Here is a 22,546-nt window from a genome sequence, read left to right as displayed (position 1 = left end):
GCCCAAAGGCAACTGATGAATGACGAAACCCACGGATGTTCGGTAAGGACCCACTAAAAAATCACTTGCCCGAGACCCCGGACGGTACTTTAAAGCCCATGCACTTTGTACAGAGCATTGAGGTACCCGCTCCGACCTACTTCGTACATTGCATTCCCGGCGTTGGGGGTACCTTCTTTGGAGCTCTCGAAAGCCAAGCTCACCCAGACTTACCTGGCTCTGTTTCTCATCCATACATTCTACGACACACCGCAGGCAAAGGCAGCCCAGCATGTCATCGAGACACTCTGCCGCGCGCCCCAAAAGGGCCGGCGAGACATTCGCGCGAACACACCATCATGATGCCGCCGCCGACGAAGGCCACGATTCTAAGAAGCTCAAGTTCGACGTCCGCAACCCCTCTGCCCTAGCCCCCGACGCCCCGGAAGAAGATGCGATCCTCGATGCGGACGTTATTGGCACCGGCGCGGGTGCAACGAAGCGTGGCGCCGTCAATCTTGACGGCTACGATAGCGACTCGGATAATGAGCGTAACTTCAAGTCGCGCGCCAACGAGCGGCACAGGGGCAAGAAGGGCGGCGACGCTGGCATTCTTGATCAGCTGGACAACTACGACGCCAAGAGCAGCGGAGGCGTAGGCGAGAAGGGGGGCAAGATCAAAGAGGACGACGAGGACGACGACATGTTTGCTGCAGACGACGACGAAGCGCCAGAAGGGAAACCGACACAGGAAGAAACTAAGCCGGCAGGAAAGGATAAGTCCGTACGCTTCCTCGACGATGAACAGATCGAGGGCCAGGACCTGAAGAGTAAAAGCGGAGGTCAGATCCGCTTAGACGAAGAAGAGAGCAGCGACGACGAGGCAGAGCGGGAGCTGGCGATCCAGGAGGAGGGCATCGATGAGGAGGTTGGTCTGGGCGGCCTTAAGCGTAATGCACCTAAGGTTGAGGCCTTCAACATGAAGGAGGAGCAGGAGGAGGGCCGCTTCGACGAGGATGGAAATTACATCAGAAAAGCGGCAGATCCGAACGCAGTGCATGATAAGTGGCTCGACGGACTGAGCAAAAAGGACCTGAAAAAGGCAGCTGAGGCGCACGAGAGGCGAGAGGCCGAAGCACGGAGGCTACGGATGGAAAACGACGATATTCTGACAACGGACCTGCTCAAGGCGCTCATCGTACGGTTAGACAGGGGCGAGACGCCGCTCGAGGCCTTGGCGAGGCTGGGCAAGGGGCAGCCGAAGCCAAAGAAAATACCCAAATGGAAGCTCAAGAAACAGAACAAGGGCGCCGGGGAGGCCATGGACGTCGACAAGGAAAAGGAGCTGACACCTGACCAACAAAAGAGGAAAGAGGCCATTGAGGCCATCACCGACGCGGCGGACAAATTGCTCAGTCGAGACCACGCTGAGATCTACGATCAGGAAAGAGAGGTCCTTGTCCGCGAGTGGCAGCGAGAAACGGGCGAGCAGTGGGTCGAGCCGGCGAAGGAGGATGCCAGCGAAGATCTGTCGACCAAAATGTGGGAGTTTCGGTGGACGGACGGGCGCGACAATGCCGACAAACAAGGGCCGTACGACGGGCCTACAATGAAGGCATGGCAGGACGCCGGATACTTTGGAGAAGGCGTTGAGTTCCGGCCCGTAGGCGATGACAGCTGGACTAGGGTTGCTCAGTTTGCATGACGGCTTGTCGAATTCAGGCGATGTCAATGGGTACCGAAATGTATATGGAGTAATGACAAAACAATGAATCAAAAGAGCTTTGTGATTCCTGGCATCGTTGCGATGCTTACCATTCAAACATTTATGGTACATAATCTATCACACAGTCCTAGGGGTGGCCACCTTAATTTTCTGCCCAAAAAAAACGCCCAATACGAAGACCATTCTACCGCGCCTAACTCAACTCCATCGCGTCGCCATGACCGTTCGTGACGGTGAAGTCGACGGCACCATCGTTGCCGATCAAGCGCTTCTCCGACTCTGAGACGAACTTGACGCTGCGGGCCGGGTCGTAGAAAAGTGCGAAGCTCCTCTGGACGTCGGCAATCTCAACTGTTTTCGCCCTGCGCTTGGCACAGACCAGCTGGGACGTCGTGATGAGGTTACTGGCGTAGCGCAGGCCTGCCTCCTGTCCGATCTTGGTCAGTAGCGCCAGAGCGTCCGGCGAAACGTCAACCTCCTCTTCTTGGGCTCGGATGGTGAGGATCTGCTTGATCTCGTCCTGGTTGTATGTGTTGGTGTGGATGATCACAACGCGATCGAGGAAGTCGAGAGGCAGGCCGTGAGGGCTGCGGTAGTCCGTTCCGCGGATGCGGGAGTTGCCCCTGTTGCTAGCCATGATGACGACGGGTGCCAGGTCGTCTTCCAATGCGCGGTTGATGTATGAGAAGCACTCGATGTCGAGCATATGAACCTCGTCAATGAACAAGACGCCGGGGACGATCTCAGCCTTGCCCTCCTCCTTCCACTCCCCCACTTTGGTGTTGATCTGGTCACGAATCTCACTGCGGATCTCACCAGTGTCGCCCGAAAACAGCGCCAAGAATCCTTGTGTTCTCGAGTTGATGACGTCAATCTCGTGCAGCGTCACAGTGTGGACCACCTCCTTGCGCTTCTGCAGCTCGCCATCTGGACACTGCAAGAACTTGGTGTCGACGCCCATGGCATCATAGTCGCGCGAGCGCGCGTATGATCGGCCGAGCTTTGTGATCTTGCCCGATGACTTGTCGATAGAGATAATGTCGCCAGCCATGACACGCTCCTTGGTCATGGCATCAATCATCTTGGCGCCCATGTCGTACACGGCCTCCATATCGGTCGTCTTGATCGTCAGTTTTCCCTGCTTGGCGCCGCCGGTGACGCTTCGGTCGATTTGGATCTCAACGACCTCGCCCTCCATGATCTCGCTCTCCTCCTTGATGCGAACGCCAATCGACTTTCGGAAGGCTTGTGTGAGGGCTTCGGTCTTCGACATTTCGAGGGAGAAGATTTCTGAGGATGCGAGAGACGTGAAGGGGACGTCGGGTCCAAGGGACTGAGCCATGCCCATTGCGATGGCTGTCTTGCCGGTGCTGGAAACATATATGGTCAGTCAAATGACCTCTGGTATACGCAGCGTACGGAAACCAGTCTCACCTGGGGGGGCCGGCAATCAGCACGGCTCTGCCAGCAATCTTGCTCTCCTTGATCATCTGCAGGATCACGGCCGCGGCTTTCCTGGCCTTTTCCTGCCCCACCAGACCCTGGGACGCCGCCCTAGGCTCCAGTGTTGTGCTGTCGACACCCAGGCCGCGAATATGAGAGTGAGCCGCGATGAGGTTGAGCCCTCTAAGCTCCTTGCTCTCGGAGACAGTCATGACGGGCTGCGTGCGGGTTCTGTTAGCGTGAAATGGAAGAAATGATAACGGAGAAGCCGACATACCGCAGCCATCTTGAGTATAGATCACCGATTGTTTCGGAGAGCCGACGGTAAGGTTGTAATGGTAGCAATTGGCTGTTGTGATGGAGCGGAGGCGGTGCTGCTTTAGATATTCGTTGATGGGGCGCATGAACAGTTTATTGACGGATAAGTTGCGATCAAGGCTGAGTAGCTGGGCAGGCGCGTTCAGAAATTTGGGAACGCGCTTACTTCAGTCTGCACAGGCTAGCGTGGCACGGCTGGCGCGGCTAGCGCTTGAGCGCCACAGTGTGATGACTGGGCACTGTGTGCCACCTCACTTTGAAGCTCTCTCTCTCATTTGGTTGCCGCCAGATCCCAATTCATTACAATGTCTTAATAGATGCAGCTGATCAGTTTCACACCATTAGCTATCAAGAATATTGCCAGATTGGGTGATCCGCTGTGGATAATCCTTTGTATAGTCTAAGACAAGAAGTGGCGCCCTTTCGTGTCTGCAACGCCGTGTTTGGGATAGGCAAAGTCTTCGCAACTGGACTTCTTCTACTTGTATAGTAACTGCATGTTGGCGGAATAAATCATTTGAGCAATGCACACCTGTGGTTTCTCCTATACAGTTTCGAAACTGGGTAGGCAGTAACTACGAGAAGTGGTTAGTGAGGGAAAAGGCGTACTTAATTAGCTAGCAAGGTCAGCGGCTACGAGGAAGCCATGAAGTCCTTGGACAAACAATTCATCAACAGACAACGCAAACACTTACCGCAAACAATAACTGATGGTTGAGTTTGTACCGGGGGAGGACTTCGCCAATGATGAGTTAGTTAGGCCTGTTAGTTGGGGCCCATTTAGGTCAGCGACATGCGCAAACACTGCAGCTTGGAGGCCCAAATTAATGATAAGACCAGGGAGGATCTCAGTTGGCGCCACTGCTGCTAGGGTCCAGCTTGATAGGTCCGGTTCGCTTCGTTTCGGTCCCCGGACGGTCCAAAAAGCAAGCAGCATGGACAACAAACAAACGAAACAGGCAGCCCTCGACCGATCCAGTCATTTCACAAAATCCAAGCAAAATAAGACGGGTAAGGTAGGGGGGGCCCGGTCCAGAACCTTGACTTGCTACGCTCAGGTACATATTAACTTGGCTCCCTCCATTGCCAGAGGTGCAAACGCTGGCGCCAGCTAGGGGTCTGAGCAAGTCTTGCCGCACATCATGTATCTTACCAGCATCCTCCCAAAACCCACTTCGGGTCACTGCATGATCTCTACTCCGTACTTAGCACAGCACAATACCTTTTCTTCGTCCATACTCGTACCACGCCCCCGCTTATCTGGGTTTGGATATTTGTCCTCACCCGCATAAGCGTTCCTTGTTGTCGTTTGGCGCCAAATGCTCTGCCCACCATCGATCATAGGTAGAGTTCTGTCCCTTCCTCTTAAACCTTGGGGGGGCAGCAAACATCCTAAAACAGCGCACCACCGATTATTGAAGCCGTACCGATACTACTACGTGTACCTATCTATGTACAGCACAGGGTTCCTCGCACTCAACCCCTAGCCAGAAGCTGCAAAGCACGTTGTACTTACCCTGGCAAAGGGTAATTAAGCAACGCTCGTCAATTCGAGCAGGCGCGCTCTTCGCGTGGGGCAGGTGGGCACGCAGGCTCCCGTCACCGCGGGCGACCCAAGACGTGTATTAATTGAAAAAAGACCCAGCATCGAGCACCGAAGACTGTGCATTGCTCGCGCTTTGCGGGAAAACCCCCTTCTCACAACCCCTTCTCATAAGACGTTGTTGCCCTGTTTTTATCCTTACTCTTTCTGTCAGCTGTTCTATCTTCGTCTTCGCTTCTTCAACTCCTCAACAACGGCACACATACCCCGAGTATGCGGTCTGGTCGTAATTTCATGTTGAAGGAGACGACAACAGCCGTCCGAACCTTGATTCGGAGTCTATACCACTCACAGCATGTCGTTTTCGTCGTTTAGGGGTCGTCGCGACCGCGACAGACAAGATAACCATTATGACTACCAAAATCGTCGGGATGGCGAATCAGACCGTCGAGACCGCCTCCAAGAACCCTATCGAGAACGTTCTCGCTCGCGATCTCCGGATCGAGAGCGCAGTCAAAGGCAGAGAGACTACGAAAGAGAAACGGAGCGTGATCGGCCGAGAGACGTCGAAGTTTCGAGACCTCCGACCGGGCCCCGCGATCCTCGTCCACCGAACCGATCTTTCTCTTCCCCACTGCACAGCAAGTCAAGCAACTCAACAGATCCACGCCCCGAACGTGGCCTAGAATCATGTATGACTGCTTACGTTCACCTCTAGAGAGTGCTACGGCTAATGGTTCTCCGTGAAAGCAGTGCCGCGAAAACCACCGACCACTTCGACAACGCCAGTGTCTTCAGCACCACCTACGCCCCGCCCTGCAAGCGAGTTGTCATCTGTAGCCAAGCTTACTACGGCTCTACGACTGCTATCGCAACGAGGTAACGAACAGGGTGCCTTGCAGCTACGTAAGAATACGATTGAAGCGCGCGCCATGACTAGAGAAAAGGAGCACGCCCAGTCAAGATCCAAATATGCCGAGTTTCCGTCTCTGAGGGATTGTCACCAGAAGCTCGAGAAGAGGGACGCTGAAGATTTGGCTGCCTTACGCAAGGAGATCAACGTTGCAGATTCACATTGGCTCTCTTCAGCGGAAGGGTTCGCTACCACCCTGCTTCAGGTTGTTGCCGAACTGCTGCACCAGGACAAAGACCGTCGCCCGGCTGCGTCTGTCTCCAAGCCTAGCTCCACCGACGGTCTCGAGGTTCGACTCAACTCCCGGCTTGATGCGCTTGGCAAACTGCACAAAGAAGAGGTGGCAAAACAACAAAAACAGATAGATGATCTTCAAAAGGGACTGTCCACCGAAATAGCTCAGCGTAAGATACTGGGCATCGAGAACGATTCCCTCAAGAAGAAAATTCAAGAACTGCAAAGCCAAAAGCCATCCCTGGTGAGAAAGGTTGACGAGCATGGCACGTTGATCAAGCAGTTGCAAGAAGAGAAATCAAAGGAGATGCCGCTGCCGCCAGCACCGCAAGAAGCCACTGTCACCACGGAAGATCTGAAAGAAGTCAAGACCCTAGCTGACCGATGCCGAAGCGGATTGGCCGATCTTGGGGCAACAGTAACGGGACATGACCAGAAACTTGGCGAGATAGATGTCGACCTGATCACCGATGGCTGTGTTACTATCGCGGCCACGCTGCCACGACTCGAACAGCACGTCAAGAGGGCCGCAGATGATATCTCCGGGCTTCGCTCAGACCACGACAGGCTCAGGTTGGATAACGAGAAACTCCGGTCGAACGCAGACATACTTCAGTCCAGTGTCCAACAGCTTCAGTCGGACACACAGCAACTACAATCCGACGCGTTCGGTGTCCAGTCGAGTGTGGAGCAGCTCAAGTCTGTAACCGACCAACTGAAGCACGACACAGAAAGCCTGAAAACGGACACGCTGGACCTTAAGACAAACACACAGGACCTCGGGACAGACACGAAGGGACTCAAGTCAGACACTGAAGACTTACAAGCAGCTGCTGAGCAGCTTAAATGTGAGACGATGCAGCTACGCTCGAGCTCGAGGGAAACACAGCTAGCTCTTGAGGAGCTACAATCTACAACACCGAGACCGCCGGCAGGGGACTCGTTCCTCTCTGTAAAGACCTTTACCACTATGAATACTGCCGTCCTTCAGAAATTCAGTAGTTGGGTTGACGATTTGAAGAGGCGGCTCGACGTCATAGAGGGCCAAATACCAACACTGCAGACCGCGTCGAAGCAGCAAAGCGATCACTCGTCCCGGATCAAGGCCATAGAAGATCAAGTTAAGACGCTCGAGAAAGAGTCGGACCGAAAGACGACTCCTAGCTCGGAAAACAGTCGCGTAACTACACCTGCTCCTGATCACAAGAACGTTCAGCTCGAGGGGAAGTGGAAGGAGCATGACATGCGCCTCAAGACGCTCGAGGCGAATTCTAGGAAGAGCCCGTATCGATCTGACAGCGCCTCTTTCGAACCAACGGATGCTATAGATGCACTTGCCCAGAGGCGCACGCCGATTGAGTCGATGAAGGCTGCGATCGAGGCGTTGAGGGATCAGGTGGCGATAGCGGACCAAAGCATCAAAGCCCTATCGGAATCGGCCAAACTGGCGAGCGCTGGCCAGGCGTCACACACTGAACGGTTCGGCCAGCTGGAGAATGAGCTCTTCTCGACAGGAAGGCGATTAATGACGGCAGAGGATGCGCTTCGAGCGACCGAGAAAAAAATAGAGAGGAAACTGGACTTCATGCAGCAGAACTTTACGACTCTCGACTCACAGATGAACAACTTGTCATTGGAAACCCTTTTCCAGGCTATCATTCAATACATGGGCACCTTCCAACCTGGTGAGGCAGTTGTTGGGCCCAAGGTCGAGAGAGTGGTTCAACAGGTGACGGCGCAAGAGTTTAGACTGGCGGCTCTGGAGCGGGCAGTAACTTCGAGCGAAGAGCCAGCAAACAAGAAACGGAAGATAAGCCCTAACCTAGGGCATGCGGGCATAACGAACGGCAGGCACTGAGGATTGGGGCATGTGTATGCCTTTTGACATTCGGAGAAGTGATATCAAGGATCATGGCCAATGGCTAGGACGACTACGGCGCATCGGGCTAGTTTAAGATACCAAATTGTGTTTTGCAACAATATGTAAACAATAGATCTAGGCAGACTTCCTTGAATGGGTATCCTGCCTAGATTGTAGGTATTAAATGAGATAACGCAGCTTCTTTACTGCAATACAGCCTACTTAGTCAAGGAGGCAAGCAGGCAGGAGGCGGTACTTACTTGCCTGCTCCTTAATCCCGAAAATCCCTTTCACGCACCGGGAATCATCTCGACTTCAGACCCCAAGTCATCCATTAAGTAACAACTACCTACCTAGTTAGGTAGCAGGTCGGTCGACGAAAAATTTGGTTTGTCAGTTGTTTTTATCCCCTAATCGGTGTCTTATTGAACGAAGCTAGTTTGATCCAGGACGGTACTCCATGACTCTCGAAGTCTTAAGCTAAGGCTTGGTGCAGCCAAGATAGCTTGTGGTTTTCCACTGATTCTACAATTTCTGCAGACCAGCGCGCAGTGCAAGCCTGCTATGCAATTCCTCGAGAGGATAGCTACTTGCCTTCCTAGGCAGGCAAAAACAAGGCAGCAATCGATGATGTTCCAGGTAGTAGAATCTAGGTAGTAGAGATACTTACAAACACACATGGACTCTCTTATACCTAGGTAGGTAGGTACCTAAACATCGTCGGGGATTGTGGCTGGCATGGGGGGCTAAGAGCTCAACTGGCCACTGCGGTGCCGTTCCGCAGAAGTAGGTTGGTAGTGGGCAGACCCGGCCCAGGCACATGAGGGGCAGCAATCGGGCATTTTTCCAGCCCAGGAGAGCACATCCCATCTTCCCTGAACGGCCATTCCACTCCGGTTGAATTCATTGGCTAGCGACGGATTTGCGCTGAGCTGTATCCGTTCTGTATGGAGTACGCATACAGATACAGATATCTGTGCAGTACCTAAGGTACCCTCAGCTAGGTAAGTGAGGTAGGTACCTACCTACCTCTAGCTCAAGGGCCCCCCCAGTGCCCTAAGATCGCGTCCGCAATCGTTGGCCAGTGAGTGACTGTCACGATTATCAGCCAGCAGCATCCCATCACTGTCTAGAGATGCCCGTATTCCCATTTCTCGCTCCCCTTCAGCCAATGGCCCTAAGCTCAGGGAAAAGGTATGGATAAAGTGACAGGGACCAATCTCGGCACCTACCTTTGTGCCGCGCAATTGGGTGCCGATGGTGCAGACGGGATGGGCTGTCTTGGGGGAAGCAAGTCAAGTCCGCACGCCCCTCTCCCAATTCCCGTCTCTCACCCATCTAGTATCCGTATTATCTCCCTTTCGCATCATCTGCGTCTGCGTCCAGTTGCCATCCGCACCTTCCATTGGCTTGGCCTGCTTGTGCAATAGTGCGCGTGTCTTGCCTCGTCTTTTGCCTGGCCGGCTCGCCATTCCTTTTCACCTGAGCACTCTCTTTTTCCTTTTGATTTTTCTTGTCTTCTACCGTTCGTACCGATCAACTCCTTCCCTCCTTACCCTTGCCTGACCTCACCTCATCATCTAATTGCTGCTGAGCTGGACTGGGCTAGCTAGGCTGGGCATCCATCCACTTTTTTTTACCTTTTTGTCTTTTTTTCTTTCTGGGTCCCTTTTGTCAACAGCACCATTGCAACTCACACTGTGACCTGGACCTGCAATCCACGCCCAAACCCACCCATCTGTCTCCCCGTCGTCCACCACTTGACCCGCGCGACCGCTTGACCCTTTCCAATACCAATACCACCTCCTACCTTGACCCTTGTCCCACCCCGTATCATCGACCTGCGGCACGTCGTCCCGTCCTCAACCCCGTCTGGATCCCGCGCAACTGTTCTGCTGGGACGCTCATACACTTCCTCGCACCGACCCGGCCCCAAACTCGCGTCGATTGACCTGCATCTTGGAGAGCCGCGCCGCTTCGCATCCCATCGCATCTCATCGCATTGTGCAGCGGCGGCAGGTCACGCTGGGAAATGCGCAGCGGCCCATCTTCGCTACTGCTGATGCAAGGGCTGATATTCGGAGCCTGCATACACCACTGCCACGACATCGATCACGACCACGACACCGACCCCAACAATCACAATCATCTCCTCTTTTTCCTTCCCCAGAAGGACCACCACGTCCACGACATACTGGGGATAACACTCAACCTTCCGAGAACAACTGCCATCTCGCCCGACACCTGAATCACGTCGCGATCGCAATCATTGCATTCACCTACCGCCGCATCAACCCTCGATAGCTTGGTCGCGGACCACCTGCCCGCGTTTCCCCCGATTCCTCGCCAAAAATACACTTTGGCATTCACTGCTCGTCACCCAGATAAGGGCGGTATCCAACACACACGTCACGCTATCACGACACATCGTCGCCCACGCTCACCCGAATATAACATCGCCCACGCACACCATCCACGCCCCCCGTTGTCGGCGCTGATTGCCGCCGGCTTGAATCAACACTTTTGTGGGCTGCGGAGAGAGCTTTGTGCTCTGCTCCGGCGCCCATTCCATCGTCTCTCGTGTCAACCAAATCGACCTTGTTTGTCGTCGCCATCGCGACCCTTTGTCGCTCAACCTTATCCCCCGACACTCGCTATCCAACCACCATATTCATATCTCCCCATCCACCACCATCGCAACGCCGCTCCATCCCATCCCGCCCTTTTGTCTCGCGCCCCCAACCGCGCATATTGCGACTCTTTTTCCTTCATGCCCCCACGGCATGCAAACGCCACTAAACCATGGAAGCAGCGGCGAAGAAGGTCCAACTGCTGGCCCAGCGCATCCTGCCCGACCGACCGCATCATCTCTCCGTGTCCCCCGACCAGCGATTTCGCGTCCCACCCGATCATAGCAAACTCTTTGAGGAATTCAAGTACCCGCGCCTGCAGTACATGACGCTATTGTCCGACGCGGATCGCGGCATGCTGCTCACTCGTCCATACTATGACATGCGCGAAGAACCTCCGAACCTCACTGCTGCCAAGAATTCGAACGCGAAGATGGAGAAGAAGTCCGTGACCAAGCTGTCGCTGAGTGACTATAAGAACAAGCAGAAGAAGGTGTCGGATTCTCCTCCCGACTCCGGAACTACGCCGAAACCAGACACCTCCCGGAGGGAGAAGGAGGTGGCAGACGGTCGAATGGACCGAGAATCCAAAAAGACGGACGCATACCGAATACGCGAAGCGGAGGCGTCTAAGGATGTCAAGGCGCACAGACATCACGAAGTCGCCCACGATGAAAGGTATGCTTGTGGATACAGCATCTTCTTGCGCCACAATTACGCGCCCCGCGCTGACCACTTACTGTAGAGCGAGCAGGCTCGAGGCAAGGCCCCGGGTCGCCCAAGAAAGCAATGATACCCCAGAGAAGAGGAAGCGGATCGTGGACGCCGAGAACGAGTCGCGACCCCAGAAGCGAGCGAGACCCGAAGCCAGCACCCCGCTGGACGAACGATCGCGAACGCCCCGAGACGATACCCCAAGAAGGAAAGAGATGCATTCATCGCAGGATCGGATATCCCAGAAGGATGGCAAGCCTGGCACGGCCTCCTCGTCATTACCCAACGGACGATCGACTCTGAAAACAGCTCTGGGCTCGGGCTCAGGCTCAGGGCCCATTAAGTCGCCCATGTCGCGTGCGCGAGGCGATTCTGTTAATGGCAACAGACCGAGTCCCTCGGGCAGCAGGGCCAGAGCCGATACCGCATCGTCGAGGTCAGCAGTCCCGCCATTGCTGTCTCCACTACATCTACCAAATGAGTCCGATTCTCGTCCCAAAGACAAATGGCGAGATGATGTTGGCGAGCACAGTAGACCCCCGAAGTCTCTGAAATCGGAACCGCCACCATCTATCAAGAGGCCGAAATCCCCCCTCAAGCTCCCTGCGCTCCTCTCGCCGACATTACCCCCGATGCTTGAGGAGGAACTTGCCCGGTTGAAAAATACACCTACCAAAGGCTCTACCTCAAGCCAAAGAACGCAACCTCCAGATTCCCCGACAACCGGCAAGAGGTCGCATACTGTAGTAAAAGAAGAGGACGAGGATCGAAAAGAGTCAAAGGAAAAGGCCAGGGACAGGCCGCGCAGGTTCATGGTCACGCTCAAGTATAGCAAGAAGTACACAAAGTCTGTGCAGAGACTGCTTGCCCTGCCGACCAGGAAAGATGCGGTCAAGAAAGAGCGCTCAGTGAGTATAGAGCCCCCGGCGCCGCCTCAGGCGCGGAAACGACCCATGGGCAGTACCGAGAATGTCGGCGATTCGATCTCGGTAAAACGACCAAGGATGTCGGACGTCCCGGGTTCTTCTAAGCTGGTCACGCCTTCAACACCATCAAAGGCGGCCACGTCAATGTCGAGAGTGGCATCGAGCAACTCGGTTAATACTCCCGGGGACGGTAGCGGCCTAACCCCCGCTGCGCCGCCCTCGTCGGACCGTGACCGACCACAGACAAGAGACGAGAGCAGAGATGCTGCGAACTCATCCAAGATCCAAGCGCTGCGGGATCGCTCGAGCCGGTTTAGCAGGCTTGGCACCAAGTTGAAGCATGAGCGCGACATGCTCCTCGAGCGTAAGAACAGCGACCGCGGTGCCCCATTGTCCGACTCGGACAACAAGCTCAGCATGATATTGGGGCTGGAAGCCGCATTGGCTTTCATGGTCGGCTTCAGGGCGCTGTTCGAGTCACGGCGAATGGAGAACAAGGCGCAAGACCCCAAGCAGTGGGGTAGCATTCTGCCATTACTTGCCGTCATGCGTCACGATGTGCGAAAGAGCAGGCCGCTGGAGGCGCTGTTTTGGCAGTTGCAGGGCGTGATTTATGAGGAGCTCATCAAGTGCTACTGGTCCCTCGACCCGGCGTCTCACGCAGTGCAGATGATCAACTCGGAACGATCCCGGTCCGCTGTGTGGAAATCAGCCTTTGACGCCGCTGAGCGCGTTGAGGCATCTGCGATGCGCACCAACATGGGCCCGTGGACGAGCGTGGAGGATGCGGTGTCGTCGTCATTGAAGGTCATGCGCCGGTGGACGCAAGAGGAAAACGTCTCGTGGCGGGCCGAGGTCACTGTATCAGCCGCCAACGGAACGTTGTCATAGGATGCCGACGAAGGCAAGAAGTCGGTGGAGAGCCAGGTCGATAACGACACTTCCTTTACTGTGACGGAGAGCTCATCGCCCTCGCACGACGCGAGCACCACGGTCCACGAGACAGGAGGAGAAGGGCATTAGGGGGGCCTGGCGGGTGGGGACTCCCTGAATTGATTGTATTATGAGGCAGCCTCTATTCTCTGGCCCACTATGTAATGGGCAGGGAGTAGACAGCGGCGAGCACACACCGGCGGCCAGTCGGCCTCGGAGTCTGGGGTTGGATTGCGGGACATTTTGCGGAGCACAGCCCAGCCGTGTTGTGTGAATAAGCAATTGTATGAGAAGACCAAATCTCTTGAGCTCAATGAGGGTTTTACGAACGACCTTCACTTGTTAAATGTGCATAATCATCAAACTCGGACTGTGAGAGCTTCCCATCGCCGGCTGCAAGCTTGGCTTCCTACGGTATAAGAAAGGGCTCTCTGCATGTGTATGTGTGAACGGAGTTGGATGTACTTCTCTTCCAATACGCACAGAGGATAACCCCGTCCGAGTGCGTGGGTATATGTATATGTTCGTGTTGCCGCTACCTTTTGCTCTCTCCCTTGCTCCGATACCCTACATCGCGTCATTGCCATGGCCGGAAGGACGGGGGGGCCCCTCTCATCTCCTCTAGAGTAGGTTCCGTACGGAAACCAATGCGCGCGAGGAAGTTATGCGAGAGCAGCAACGTTATACACATATGTCCTCGAATCCAGACCGATGAGGTACCGTTACTGAGAGGCTCGACTTCGTGATGTGTGTGGCATGATGTGTATGATCAAATCGGCGATCCCAGTCAAGGCGGGAGAGACGACCCCGCACCAAAATCCAACCCCTCACACAGCTCGAACACACACCAGCCAGCCAGACTGATGGACCTCTAAGCATGGTCTGACAACAGGACATGTGCTTTCTTACAGCATTCGATCGATAAAAGTCACCATAAGCGTGGGCTGTGATGGGTAGGCATAATCTATTTCATAGACGTCATACGGACATGTAATTTGGGAGTATTGTTTCGTAGGGAAAGACACAACCATCATCCTTCCCGGCCTTGGAGATCGTCTCCGTTGCCCTCCCAGCTACCAGACTGCCCATCTTCATTTTACTGCTTTTGTTGGTCGTTTGCTTTAACTCATTAAAAGACCCGTTGGGTCCTGCTTCCTCTCCACGGCGTCCTCCTGTGTTCCGCACATTTATTTGGAGGCATCAACCTTGGCAACGTGGGCAAGAAGGTCGAGGACACGGCGGGAGTAACCCCACTCGTTGTCGTACCAGGAGACAAGCTTGACGAAGTTGTCGTTCAGGGAGATACCGGCCTTGGCATCGAAGATGGAGGAGTTGGGGTTGCCGATCATGTCGGTGGAAACGACGTCGTCCTCGGTGTAGGCCAAGACGCCTGTGACAAGTTAGCTGACGTTCAGGACAATTCATCGTGAGCAGTATGGTGTGGAGCTTACCCTTCAGGGGACCCTCAGCGGCCTCCTTGATGGTCTGCTTGATCTCGTCGTAGCTGGCACCCTTTTCGATGCGGGCAGTCAGGTCAACGACGGAGACGTTGGCAGTAGGCACACGCATGGACATGCCGGTGAGCTTGCCGTTGAGCTCAGGAATGACCTTGCCGACAGCCTTGGCGGCACCGGTGCTGCTGGGAATGATGTTCTGAGCAGCGGTGCGGCCACCACGCCAGTCCTTGGCGGAAGGACCGTCAACGGTCTTCTGGGTGGCAGTGTAGGAGTGGACAGTGGTCATGAGACCCTCAATGATGGTGTACTTGTCGTTGATGACCTTGGCGAGGGGAGCCAGGCAGTTGGTGGTGCAAGAAGCGTTGGAGATAACGTCGGCGCTGCCGTCGTACGTCTTCTCGTTGACACCCATCACGTACATGGGGGCATCGGCGGAGGGAGCAGAGATGATGACCTTCTTGGCACCGCCCTGGAGATGAGCCTTCGCCTTGTCGATGGTGGTGAAGACACCAGTGGACTCGACGACGTAGTCGGCGCCGGTGTCCTTCCAGGGAATGGCAGCGGGGTCACGCTCAGTGTAGAACTTAACCTTCTTGCCGTTGATGACAAGGTCGTTGCCATCCTGCTTGATGTCGCCGTTGAAGATGCCGTGGGTGGAGTCGTACTTGAGCATGTAGGCCTGTGGGGGGATGATGCGTCAGCCATGAGCAATTCGGATGGGATTTGTCAATAATCCTTGAACACATGTTGCCGCGAGTGAGCGGCAAGCGTGGTTTCATGTTGTTGGAAGGGTAATGCGGGTGGTACTCACAGCGTACTTGGTCTCAATGAAGGGGTCGTTGACAGCGACGATCTCAACGTCGGGGTGCTCGACAGCGTTGCGGAAGACAATGCGACCGATACGACCGAAGCCGTTGATGCCGACCTTGATGGGAGCCATGATGTCTTGTTCTTGTGTGTATTTTAGGGTGGTCCTGATGGTTGCAAAGCGTCAGTAAAGTTTTCTCGGGGTGACGCTGAGTGATGGAGTTCTGACGCGTAGGCGGGGTATTTGTCGACACTGAGGGAGGTGGGGTGACGGCGGGATGGTAGGAATGTGCAAAGCAATAGCTTCGAGAAGGGGGAGCTGTCAGGAGCTGGGCATAGCTTACCTTTGAATAGTATCACGTCGGAGTGTTCGACGAGATCAGAGATGGATTGATGTGTGTGGAGAGTTTTCAATGGCAAGAGAAGAGAGAAAGAAGGAGGGACGGAAAGGAGGGGAGGTGGTGGAAGGGCGCGAGAGATATAGTAAATTTGGTTGAGCGAAAGATGGTGGGGTGGTCTTTCCCGGTCGACCTTATCCAACGCAAGGCAGCGCCGGCGGCCATGGCTGGAGCAGCTGGAGCAGGATCAAACCAGAGGGAGGTGTGAGGTCAGTGTGAGGCGAGGCGGCGAGTTAGGGGGGTACCAGGTACGGGCACTCCGCAGGGGTGGTTCCATACTCCAGTGAGGCCCCGAGAACGGGTGAGGTGACTCGGTGATTTAGGTGGTGAATGGATGATTGCCCGGTCGACGCCAGGTGGTGAGCGCGGGTGGGTGAGTGACTTGACTGACACCGACACGGACACTGACTGACACACCCTTTCTTCCCCCATGCCTCCGTTGCTTCCCATCCACTCAATCCAAGCAGGTGCGTCTTTTTACAGACGAGGCGGGGCGTCAAGCGGGAAGGCGCTGCCGCCAATTCCATTGTTGTGGCGTTAGCACGATACCCTCCGGGTTCTTGGGCCAATTGCTATGATGGGGAACCAAAAGTGAGGTGGGATGTCAGATGTGCAGTTCTGATTCCGGTGTTGCTTGGAAACTGGAATTGTCCACCCCGCTGAGCACCTACCTAGCGTACCTCCGAATATTGATATTTACCTATTACCTGATGGGGGGTCGGCCACATTGTTGACGTCCCTTCCCTTCCTTCTCACTAAATTTTCTTTTTCGGGGTTTTCATTTTGTTAGGCACCTCAACTTTGCCCCGCGCATCTTATGAACTATTCGCCAGTCACCCACCCGTTCCTCTCAATTCCCGCAACTTTCTCTCCTCGTTCTTGTTCATTCTCCGGCGGGGAGGTTGATGGTGGTGTCACTTTTATCAGAGAGACCGGACCGACACCGACTCAAGCAGTGCAAGCATTATCGGGGTTGGGAATGGTGAGGTGAGGTATGGAGGGGCATGGAGGGGCAGCTCCTTTGGTTTCCAACGAGAGAAAAAAGTCAGCTACGGCATCTTATCCCTGGTCCCCTGCTCTTGCTGCTGGCCTGCCCCTCGTTACATCACACTCGCAGCTACCCCCCCTGGTCCGATAGTATCAGGTCCGATGCCCCCCCGTCGACTCCCTCACTGCCACCACCTCCTAGTACCTCCCTCCCCTCATGCAAACACCACGACCGTGGTCCACGCCGGGCAACAACAAAAAAAGCTCTGGCACCTTCGACGCCCCAGCTTCTCGCTCACCGTTCCAGTTTAATGTGGTGGATATTTTTATAATTGTCATCCTCCGACCTCCCCAAATGGACTCAAGACAAGACATGCCACAGCAGTCATACCCGGTTCAACAGCTGATTCGCACCTCACCCGCACCAAAGCTGTTTCTCCGCCCCAAGGGTCCGATCTCTGGGTCCCTGGCAAACCTGCCAACACGTTCACCTCCAACCAGTCTGGAGCTATGACTACGAGTATCGACAGAAAATCTTAGCTCCATAAATCACTCAATGCTCCATCACCCAACCCGCCAAGCTCGACTGAGCCCAGCTAATGAAACGTGTTGCCTGGTGCATGAGGCACTTTCAGCCTCGACTCAGCCGATTTTAGCTCCAGGGAGATAATGGTCGAGAAGGGCCGTTTACGACTCCGTTCTCGGTCACCCCCATGACCGCACCATTTTTGGCTTCGTCGTCCGTGTTGGAGAAGCGGGATGCGCGCCAAAAATGCCCATCCATGCTCGTCCAAACCCTTCGATTCAACAAATGTACCTTGTACAGCCACCTTCAACTATGAAGGGTGTTGCCAATTTGTGCAAGCCACCCATCTCTGCCATTTGGAGAGGAGTCTTGGCCTGCTGCTTGACCTGTACGGAATACTTCGTACATGTCATCCTGGTCCATCAAAACAGGGCTGGGGCGTTCCGGCGGTTAGTGGGGCCCGAGATCTACCTCTCGACTCACCCAACCCAATGACCAGCCTGGTTGGCCCGATACGCCGGAGCATCACGGCTTCGTCGGCCCTAAGAGCTCCTGGCTTCGCCTATATCGTCTCTGTATCTTCCGAATACTTCGGGACTGACGATGCGCTTGCCGAGGATACCCGTCAGCATCAGTGCCGCGGCCTATGTGTTTGCCGCCGGAGGCCTGCGTACTGAGTGCGTGCTGGACGTCAAACAGGGCCCAGGTCGCATCGTTTTCATTAGTTTCAACATCGATCGACCTAGCAAGATATGACACTACCGACACGTTCCCCCCTTGTTGATGCCTTGCAACACATATCTCTGAGCGGCGTTCGGCTGTACTAGGACGTAACTAACATACAAGAGCTATCGCTTGGGAAAACTCAACCATATGTGGTTCTAGTGTGATAAAACGCTAACTGACAGACATATCACAACCAAGTAGTGTCGGGTCAGAAAACTAGTCAGTGTTGATATTCGCCTTCATCTTGCCAGTATGTCATGTCCGAGGACACATCAAACCATGCGTTCTATCAGCCTTGTGGCTAGGAGGATGTCACTGACTCTCGTGTCGTCTGCAAGCCCACGTCATGACGGCTGCCCGATGCCTTTGTCCACCGTTAACTGGGTACTCACGACTTACATGGACCACGGCAGCAAGCGTGGCTTCCCGAGAATCAAGAAGCTCTCCTACAGGCCCCGTTTGCCGTCAGCCGCCCCGGAATGATGCGCCCTCGTCGAGGTTCGACCCGACCTACCCCAGATTTCCGCTCCGGTTCCTCCCGACCGCCGCCCCGATGCCATACATGAGCTACAGTTTGCCGAGCCGGGGTACAGGACCTCGTGCCTGGAGATCTGGATCCTCGTCTCATCTAGCAGCGATTAGCCTCAGAGAATCTTCAAGACCCATGGGCTTGCGTCCGGCTCGGTGGGTCGCTTGGCAGCCCGCGTTATGAGCCAGTTGAGGGTTGCGGGCGTGTTCTTTAGATTGGGATGTCAGAAGCCTTCTGACAGCTCGGTTTGGGGAATCGCCATCTAGGTCTGAGCCTGCATAATCTGTGGGCTCTGCCTGTCGCGGTTAACGCGGGGAGACTGGTGTTTGTAAACAACAGCGCCAGGATGGCCCTTCCGAGATGCCGTGATCTTGGCCAGCACTGCCGGCAAAGTGCTCGATCCCTTGATAGAGGGAGGTTCGTGATCTGGATGTGGCTGTGTTCTTTACCGTTTGGTATTTGCAGCTTGGATCGGACCAGAAACCCCATGTCCCCGGCTCAAATAGGGTAGAGTCGAACCCGTAGCATCACCGTTCGGGTCGAAATACATATCCTCGGCTTTGTTTTCGGTGAGCCGTCTTCACCCCGGTGGATACTCGATTACACCGAGCCGACCTTGTCCCATCAGCAGTTGTGCCGCCCAAACTCGGCGGAACAACTGCCCGCGCATTATTAATGTTGCGCACAACTCTGCTGCCATTGTGCATGAGTTGTGCTTCAGTCGTCACGAACCCCCCACCTTACCCCCCAAAACATTCTTATCGCCGCATCTTCACCTTGAGAGGTGTCGGCGAAAAGAGCCTCCCTCAACGTCCGACTTCCAAGTGGAGCGATCACCGAAAAACAAAACCTCGCCACGAGGACCGTACACTAGAAGCGGTGCTAAACTATTTGACGAAATCCTTACCCAGATCGTCTGCTTACACCATATGATGTCACTCGCATTATTCGTGTCAACCTTGAGAGGTATTTCGCAAGAGTGAGCGCCGTTGAGGTGCAGCGGCGTTTAGTATGTCGCCTGCTCAGTAAGGGATCGTTCTGACGACATTCTGGAACCCCCGAGACCATCGTCATTCTTTGAAATCCAAATGGCGACGGTTTCGGCCATCCAGTTGGGGTTGACCGGGCTCCTTTGTAGGTATAAAGTGAGGTAGATTCGTCGCAGAAGTTTGAGGTTATTGGGCATGATCGACAACAAAATTGAAAACCATCTCGGCACAGCATCTTTTCATCCAAACGGAGAAGATTGATAACCTCCCTTACCAGCACTCCATTCTCACCTTACACCAAACTTCTGAGGCAAAGCATTCACAATGGCGTCAAACCAAACCCTTCTCGTCACAGGCGCCAACGGCTACATCGGCACCCATGTCGTCGGCCTCGCTCTCGAACGCGGGTACAACGTCCGCGCAACGGCCCGCTCCGAGTCTTCAATCAATAACCTTCGTTCCCTTTTCCCAGAATCTTCCCACCGACTCTCCTTCGCTATCGTCCCAGACATCACCAAGCATGAATCCTACCAAGACGCACTTGCTGGCGTGACGGGCATCATCCACACCGCATCCCCCTTTATCCTCAACCCTAAGAACAACGAGACGGACCTCCTGCAGCCTGCCATTAACGGCTCGCTTGCCATCCTCGAAGCCGCGAGGCTATACGGTTCCGAGGTGAAGCGCATCGTCAACGTTTCGTCGTTTGCGTCTATCGTCGACTTGGCCAAGGGATACCGCCCGGGCCACACCTACACCGAGGACGACTGGAACCCGATGAGCTACGAAGAGGCGTCCAAGACGGACAGCGGCGCTGCGGCGTACTGCGCCTCTAAGGCACTCGCGGAGAAGGCCATGTGGCGCTGGATGGGTGAGAACACGGCCGTGGCGTTCACTCTGGCCAACATCTGCCCGCCGTGGGTGTTCGGCCCGTACCTCGGCACTCCCGACCTTGGCCGCCTGAGCGAGTCGATGGGGCTTCTCTGGAAGCTGGTTGACGCAAAGGAGGTCCCGCCGACGGACTTTGGCGGCTACGCTGACGTGCGGGACGTCGCACGAGCGCTGGTCGGCGCGGTCGAGACGCCGGCAGCTGGAGGCGAGCGGTTCCTCGTCGGCGGAGGATTCGACTGGCAGACTGCGGCGGATCTCGTCCGCGAGGAGGTTCCGGAGGCGAATACCAGGGTCCCAGAGGGACGTCCGGGGTACGGGAGGACAGAAGAGCGGTACGCTGTTGACGGGAGCAAGGCGGAGCGGGTGCTGGGGCTGAAGTATACGCCCCTGAACGCTACTTTGAGGGACTCCATTCAGCAGTTGATCGCGGTGGAGAAGGCTTCCAAGTCTGCTTGAGTTCACGTATTGGCATTTTACATTTGGTCCCTGGTTTTCGAAAGCGATGCAGCGTAGAATATAGACATAGTGCGAACATGATCAACAATTTTGGTAACTCAATGGCCTTACAAGCCAAGTCGTCAAAGTCGTTCCCATCCCCATGCAACTCTCTCAGTCGAAAAACACACCGCCTTGCTATGCGCTTGAAATGCATCCGGACCCCCAAACCAGAACGTCGACCTCCGTCCGTTTCCGAAAGTACTAATTGCTAGACGTTGTTTGTGGGCCCGACGCCGTTGATCTCCGCAAAGGGGTCCCAGTCGGCGGGGTTCGGGACATACTCCATGATCCTGCTGACCTTGGTCGCCAGCTCCTCGCCGTATACCTCCTTGATGAAGGCGACGGTCAAGTCCAGGCCGGAACTGACCTGCGCCGCTCAATCAGTAAGTTTTGTTCTTCTTCTTCCATCCAGGCGACCTGCGCTCGAGAGGGGGGGTGAGCGACGGGATGAGAGGAGGCCGACTTACACCAGACGAAGTCCAGACGTTGCCATCGGCCACATACCGGGCCGGCGAAACCCACTCGACATTAGGCCCCATGGCCGTGATCAGCTTCCAGGCCGCCTTGTTCGTTGTGGCTCTCTTGCCATCCAGCGCGCCCGCCTTGGCCGCGAAGCTGGCGCCCGTGCAGATGGTGATGAGGTACTTGACCCTCGGGTAGGACCTCCTGACGTACTCGACAATGTGCTCCAGGCCGGGCGCGCGGATGCCGGGCCCGCCGGGGACGATGAGTATGTCGAGGTCGAGGTCGTCGTCAAAGGTGGCGGTGGGCTGGATCGTCGGCCAGAATGACGAGTTGTAGACGTTCATGCCGGCGGCCTGCGGGGCGGTGGTGACCGGGTCGAGGGTCGCGGCGATCAGGTGGAGGTTCAGGTGACGGTTGTGAGCGACGAGCTGGAGGGCGTCGAGGGGGCCGAAGATGTCAAGCATGTCCATCGCGCGGAAGACGATGGCGCCAAAGTTCACCGGGGGCGAGGTGGTGTTGGTGGACGGAACGCATGGGGTGTTGCGTGTCCTGTGGAGGGAGGGGCTCCCTGCAACGAGGGAGGCGAGCGCGATTGCGACTGTGGGGGTTATGAGGCGCATTCTGGTGGGTTGAGGACCGGTGTCGTGAATGGCTCTTCCTGGCGGTGGTGGTTGTGATGTGGAAAGTGAAGGAGTATGTTGCGAGTGAGAAGGCAAGGTGAGGAGGCCTCGGGGGGGGGGGCCTTAAGGTCGAAGAGAGGCACCAAGGTTTGGAAGTAACTCAACTCAACGAACGGAGAGTGCTGAAATACAAACCCATAAGAAAAAAACAGCACTGCCTGAGGCTGGATTTGTGTGCAATCGGTGCCGGCATTCTACTGAATATATGCTATTCTGACATGGTGCGTCCACCACCGAGTACACCCCCTCCCCCCCCTCTCCCGGGCCCACGGAAACCGACAGAACCGAGAATGCCCCAAGCCACTAGCACCAAAGATCTTACACTCGCTCATGATGGTGCTAGGGGTCTGGGAAGCATTCTGGCCCCGAAGGA

At 55.3% G+C, this 22,546-nt stretch overlaps 9 protein-coding genes across 9 annotated transcripts; 6 read left to right on the top strand and 3 right to left on the bottom strand.

Moving 5' to 3' along the window:
- Positions 1–135: 135 nt before the first annotated feature.
- Positions 136–1,690, top strand: CDEST_06735 (Putative CD2 antigen cytoplasmic tail-binding protein 2/Lin1). Its single transcript, XM_062922894.1, has one exon. It carries the CDS (start codon positions 272–274, stop codon positions 1,682–1,684), a length of 1,413 nt encoding a protein of 470 aa, XP_062778945.1. The 5' UTR covers positions 136–271; the 3' UTR covers positions 1,685–1,690.
- A 1-nt stretch (position 1,691) lies between these two features.
- CDEST_06734 (Putative AAA+ ATPase domain, TIP49, P-loop domain, ruvB-like, AAA-lid domain-containing protein) lies at positions 1,692–3,586 on the bottom strand. Its single transcript, XM_062922893.1, has 3 exons — positions 3,426–3,586; positions 3,140–3,366; positions 1,692–3,075 (listed from the first exon to the last, which is right to left on the bottom strand). Exons 1-3 carry the CDS (start codon positions 3,432–3,434, stop codon positions 1,899–1,901), a joined length of 1,413 nt encoding a protein of 470 aa, XP_062778944.1. The 5' UTR covers positions 3,435–3,586; the 3' UTR covers positions 1,692–1,898.
- A 1,184-nt stretch (positions 3,587–4,770) lies between these two features.
- CDEST_06733 (uncharacterized protein) lies at positions 4,771–8,232 on the top strand. The gene is made up of 2 exons (XM_062922892.1): positions 4,771–5,701; positions 5,763–8,232. The coding sequence occupies exons 1-2, from the start codon at positions 5,365–5,367 to the stop codon at positions 8,012–8,014; spliced, it is 2,589 nt and encodes an 862-aa protein (XP_062778943.1). The 5' UTR covers positions 4,771–5,364; the 3' UTR covers positions 8,015–8,232.
- A 1,325-nt stretch (positions 8,233–9,557) lies between these two features.
- Positions 9,558–14,194, top strand: CDEST_06732 (uncharacterized protein). The gene is made up of 2 exons (XM_062922891.1): positions 9,558–11,325; positions 11,393–14,194. Exons 1-2 carry the CDS (start codon positions 10,820–10,822, stop codon positions 13,176–13,178), a joined length of 2,292 nt encoding a protein of 763 aa, XP_062778942.1. The 5' UTR covers positions 9,558–10,819; the 3' UTR covers positions 13,179–14,194.
- CDEST_06731 (Putative glyceraldehyde 3-phosphate dehydrogenase, NAD(P) binding domain-containing protein) lies at positions 14,167–16,013 on the bottom strand. The gene is made up of 4 exons (XM_062922890.1): positions 15,829–16,013; positions 15,489–15,651; positions 14,672–15,356; positions 14,167–14,610 (listed from the first exon to the last, which is right to left on the bottom strand). Exons 2-4 carry the CDS (start codon positions 15,615–15,617, stop codon positions 14,408–14,410), a joined length of 1,017 nt encoding a protein of 338 aa, XP_062778941.1. The 5' UTR covers positions 15,618–15,651; positions 15,829–16,013; the 3' UTR covers positions 14,167–14,407.
- A 471-nt stretch (positions 16,014–16,484) lies between these two features.
- Positions 16,485–17,105, top strand: CDEST_06730 (uncharacterized protein). Its single transcript, XM_062922889.1, has one exon. It carries the CDS (start codon positions 16,700–16,702, stop codon positions 16,871–16,873), a length of 174 nt encoding a protein of 57 aa, XP_062778940.1. The 5' UTR covers positions 16,485–16,699; the 3' UTR covers positions 16,874–17,105.
- Positions 17,106–17,886: 781 nt separating this feature from the next.
- CDEST_06729 (uncharacterized protein) lies at positions 17,887–18,604 on the top strand (the record flags this gene model as incomplete). The annotated part of the gene is made up of 3 exons (XM_062922888.1): positions 17,887–18,065; positions 18,323–18,340; positions 18,460–18,604. 3 exons carry the CDS (start codon positions 17,887–17,889, stop codon positions 18,602–18,604), a joined length of 342 nt encoding a protein of 113 aa, XP_062778939.1.
- Positions 18,605–19,450: 846 nt separating this feature from the next.
- On the top strand, positions 19,451–21,065 carry CDEST_06728 (Putative NAD-dependent epimerase/dehydratase, NAD(P)-binding domain superfamily). The gene has a single exon (XM_062922887.1). The coding sequence runs from the start codon at positions 19,964–19,966 to the stop codon at positions 20,984–20,986; it is 1,023 nt and encodes a 340-aa protein (XP_062778938.1). The 5' UTR covers positions 19,451–19,963; the 3' UTR covers positions 20,987–21,065.
- Positions 21,066–21,236: 171 nt separating this feature from the next.
- CDEST_06727 (Putative class I glutamine amidotransferase) lies at positions 21,237–22,113 on the bottom strand (the record flags this gene model as incomplete). The annotated part of the gene is made up of 2 exons (XM_062922886.1): positions 21,237–21,395; positions 21,496–22,113. The coding sequence occupies 2 exons, from the start codon at positions 22,111–22,113 to the stop codon at positions 21,237–21,239; spliced, it is 777 nt and encodes a 258-aa protein (XP_062778937.1).
- Between the last annotated feature and the right edge of the window lie 433 nt (positions 22,114–22,546).

The sequence above is a fragment of the Colletotrichum destructivum genome, chromosome 4, assembly GCF_034447905.1.
Source record: "Colletotrichum destructivum chromosome 4, complete sequence".
Lineage (NCBI taxonomy): Eukaryota > Fungi > Ascomycota > Sordariomycetes > Glomerellales > Glomerellaceae > Colletotrichum > Colletotrichum destructivum.
The sequence above is the reverse complement of the archived record's forward strand: the minus strand, read 5'-3'. Positions and strand labels throughout refer to the sequence as shown.

What these genes read in the sequence shown, in the direction of transcription:
- CDEST_06731 (XM_062922890.1), bottom strand. Translation starts at nt 15,617, where the DNA reads ATGGCTCCCATCAAGGTCGGCATCAACGGCTTCGGTCGTATCGGTCGC. An exon ending in TCATTGAGACCAAGTACGCT is followed by an intron (nt 15,357 to 15,488) that starts GTGAGTACCACC and finishes ATCCCCCCACAG; the next exon opens with GCCTACATGCTCAAGTACGA. An exon ending in CGCTGAGGGTCCCCTGAAGG is followed by an intron (nt 14,611 to 14,671) that starts GTAAGCTCCACA and finishes AACTTGTCACAG; the next exon opens with GCGTCTTGGCCTACACCGAG.
- CDEST_06734 (XM_062922893.1), bottom strand. An exon ending in CTGATTGCCGGCCCCCCCAG is followed by an intron (nt 3,076 to 3,139) that starts GTGAGACTGGTT and finishes ATATGTTTCCAG; the next exon opens with CACCGGCAAGACAGCCATCG.
- CDEST_06735 (XM_062922894.1), top strand. Translation starts at nt 272, where the DNA reads ATGTCATCGAGACACTCTGCCGCGCGCCCCAAAAGGGCCGGCGAGACA.
- CDEST_06728 (XM_062922887.1), top strand. Translation starts at nt 19,964, where the DNA reads ATGGCGTCAAACCAAACCCTTCTCGTCACAGGCGCCAACGGCTACATC.
- CDEST_06732 (XM_062922891.1), top strand. Translation starts at nt 10,820, where the DNA reads ATGGAAGCAGCGGCGAAGAAGGTCCAACTGCTGGCCCAGCGCATCCTG. An exon ending in GAAGTCGCCCACGATGAAAG is followed by an intron (nt 11,326 to 11,392) that starts GTATGCTTGTGG and finishes CACTTACTGTAG; the next exon opens with AGCGAGCAGGCTCGAGGCAA.
- CDEST_06733 (XM_062922892.1), top strand. Translation starts at nt 5,365, where the DNA reads ATGTCGTTTTCGTCGTTTAGGGGTCGTCGCGACCGCGACAGACAAGAT. An exon ending in CGAACGTGGCCTAGAATCAT is followed by an intron (nt 5,702 to 5,762) that starts GTATGACTGCTT and finishes CCGTGAAAGCAG; the next exon opens with TGCCGCGAAAACCACCGACC.
- CDEST_06730 (XM_062922889.1), top strand. Translation starts at nt 16,700, where the DNA reads ATGAACTATTCGCCAGTCACCCACCCGTTCCTCTCAATTCCCGCAACT.